General features: G+C 39.1%; 1 protein-coding gene across 1 annotated transcript in view; it reads left to right on the top strand.

Moving 5' to 3' along the window:
- si:dkey-106n21.1 (solute carrier family 23 member 2) overlaps nucleotides 1-1,975 on the top strand; it is a 58,453-nt gene extending 56,478 nt beyond the window's left edge. Inside the window, exons 11-12 of the mRNA XM_032522932.1 lie at nucleotides 1,046-1,141; nucleotides 1,244-1,975. Of these exons, the coding sequence (XP_032378823.1) occupies nucleotides 1,046-1,141; nucleotides 1,244-1,425 (278 nt within the window). The 3' untranslated portion in view covers nucleotides 1,426-1,975. The remainder of the gene's footprint in view (nucleotides 1-1,045; nucleotides 1,142-1,243) is intronic.
- The last annotated feature ends 1,226 nt before the right edge of the window (nucleotides 1,976-3,201 follow it).

The following is a 3,201-nucleotide window of genomic DNA, read 5'->3' as shown; positions in this document are numbered from 1 at the left end:
TGTCAACTCTGAAAGATATAACGTTATTTGCTCTATGAAAGACATTGACAAAGACAAAAATGAAGGACATTTACTGGATAATAGTTTAGTTTTGCAAACATATTACAGTTTTACTTAGTTATCATTTTTTGTAATGCCTCGTTTTTATTTTATTTTGGTTTATGACAATGTTTTTTCCCACCTAGTTTTCATTATTTTGTTTGTTTTCGTTAACAATTATAACCTTGGCCGCCTCCGATGAAGAGCAAAAGAGCAATCCTTAAGATTAAACAACTCTTCTCTGCTGATATCAGACCCTGATCCTCTGCGTCGTGTGATGCAAGCGTCTCCCAAGAAAGTGAGTCATTCAGAGTTCAACACTTGACATGTGGTTTTGTCTGGTTCTCTCAGGTCTAGGCTGCTTACCTCCCAATCCTCTTGGCTAACCCCCATTGCACTCACTGTAATCTGCCCTGCTCCGATGAAGCAGTCTTTCCCCTGAGTTTTTCCCCAGCCTCAATACACAGCTGATAGCACCACACAAGAGGAGGCCTATCAACGCTCTTTGTAAACACACTGCTGCTCTTCCAGACGCCTTCATATGTACAGCCTGTGGGATTTAAGACCAACTTAGCGGGTGCCTTTGAACTTTTCACTGCTTCCTCTCCTTCTTCTGTGTTTGTGTTGGCATGGGTTCTTTGATGTGTTTGTTTGTTCAGGGTCAAACTACCCCAGCGCAGTTTGCAGTTCTCAATTTAATTCATTGTGTTTCTTATAACTACATTAGGCAGTTGACACATGAGCCCCAGCTGAACTGTGTGTGGATTAGCTGTTATCCAGTCCTACAGTATTTACTGCCAGGCTTTAGTTGCTGTTGGTTTGAAGGTGCTTTTATTTCTTTTACTTTTAGTAGGTTGAACTAAAACCTGACCTCTGACATGTGGAAGAGGTCAGAGCAAAGAAAAGCTGCCTGCGAGATTTATAGTGGTCACATCGCTGTTTAACATGTTACACACTCATTGCTGGTAAACAAATGTAATTTCTTTACTCTCTTCTCTGTTTGAAGGAATAAAAGAGCTGGACCAAGTGATTGTAGTGCTCTTCACCACACACATGTTCATCGGTGGAATCTTTGGATTTATACTGGACAACACCATTCCAGGTTTGCAAAAAAACAATTCAATACTAATAAATAGTTAATAATAATACATGGTTAGACAAGCCATTACTTCACCATGAGCTAACTTTGTATTTTCTTTTTCAGGCACTGACAAAGAGCGGGGCATCCAAAGCTGGAGGGACAAGGTGCAACAGGAAGGCAGAAACTTTTGTGACCAGTCGTGCTATGATATACCTTTCTGCAACAGTGTTTTGAAACGGTTTAGATGCTTCCAATACCTGCCCTTCCTCCCTTCTTACAAGACCACCCAACAGGGGACATCCTAGTAACGAAGTGTTAACTTACAGGGTAGCATTGTTGCTGGACTAATAGCCAATCAGTAGTTGGGGTTTTATTAAATACATTCTATCTAAACTTTATATTATCTTAAATATTCCAATTTCTATATTTTAGTCCTTATATAGAGTAAAACATTGATTTAAACGTTTGAATGAATTTTGACAACAAAGCGGTACTGTGTCTCCTTACAGTTGGAATTCAACAAAATAAACCCCCTCCATGTCTAGGTTAATAAAACATCTATAGTGCCTGAACAAGCAAAGAGCAGCATGATACACTTAGAAAGAAACATCAGTCCTCACAAAGAGCTCGCAAAGACATAAATCAGACACTCCTTTAATTTGTGAAAGAGAGATTTTGAAGACGAAACATTTTGTTTAAGAAAAATGTCTCTTGGGTGTGCAAAGCTTTTTGAGGCTTTCAGCATGCACAAAGTCTTTGCATTACCCATGTTTCAAAAACAGCCGATTGACTTTAAGAATTTTTATCTTACCTTATTTTACCTTCATTCTACCAGAAAGTCTCATTGAGATAAAACAAACGTTCTTTTTTACAAGAGACCTGGCCACGGTAGGAGTGGTCAAAAATGATTATTATATGTTAAAATACAGCATATCCTCGCTGTCGGTTGAATATCTTGTATGTCCAAAACCATTGCTGTTCAGGAAATGAAGGAATGGCTAATTAAAAAAAATAAAATTAAAAAAATAACGTTTTATTGAGCTATTTAACATTGAAGTCAGAAGATATCGTCTCTACACCAGAGATCTCCAACAGGCGGTCCTCAGAGTTAGTGCATGGCATTCGCCAAATTATGTTAAAAAATAATTCTTTTTAAAGTTTTTTTTTTTTTCAAAAATGTAAATACATCTAAAAGTATGAATCCAACATATTAATAGCAAAGATAAATTTGCCTATTGATGGAAAAAAAAAAGTTTAATGTACACATTGACAATAGGCTTAGTATAGGTAAGATAGCCACTATGGTAGCCATACTGTTAAGCTTAAGAATGTACTGTGCTTCCACATGGATGTTTAACATTTAAACATGATGTATAAACAACATCCGTTTATTTTCATCCATTGGGCCCAGTTTAAAATGAATTGTATACAGTAAATGCAGTAGGGGGTCCCTACTCGGTCTCTCATTCAGCTAAGGGGTCCCTGCCCTAAAAAATGTTAAATACCCCTGCTCTACACTGTTCAAATTTTTGTAAAACCCCATGACGGACGTAAAAATTGATCAATAGCATTGATTTATGAAACACAATTAAGGGACGAAATACGGATGTACAAGGTTTCTGCCCGACAGCAACATTTTTCAACACGACATACAAAAATTCCCAAAAAAAAGCAGAAGAACAGCTACAGTGTCCTCTTAAGAATGACAACCATGTTTCCATCACCCCATTCTTTATATTATAGCTGATCTCAGATCCATCTAAACCTGGGGACATTACAAAGCAACCTGGAAGGAACATACAGTACATGGGAAGTACCAGAACTTAGAGAGAGAGGGGTACAGAGGTAAGCTGGTGTAAGCTGGTGGTAAGTGTGTTCTGTGAGTGGTCAATGATGTCCAACCCACCAAATGGCAGTAGCTCAGTCCATAGGGAGTTGGGTTGGGAACCGCAGGGTCACTTGTCCAAAAAGTAGGGAGTGTGGATTGGTGGCTGGAGAGATGCCAGTTCACCTCCTGGACACTGCCAGGTGCTGTTGAGCAAGGCACCGTACCCCCCCCACCCCGCTCAGGGCGCTGGTTC

The sequence above is a fragment of the Etheostoma spectabile genome, chromosome 8, assembly GCF_008692095.1.
Source record: "Etheostoma spectabile isolate EspeVRDwgs_2016 chromosome 8, UIUC_Espe_1.0, whole genome shotgun sequence".
Classification (NCBI taxonomy): domain Eukaryota; kingdom Metazoa; phylum Chordata; class Actinopteri; order Perciformes; family Percidae; genus Etheostoma; species Etheostoma spectabile.
This window is presented reverse-complemented; position numbering and strand designations above follow the sequence as displayed.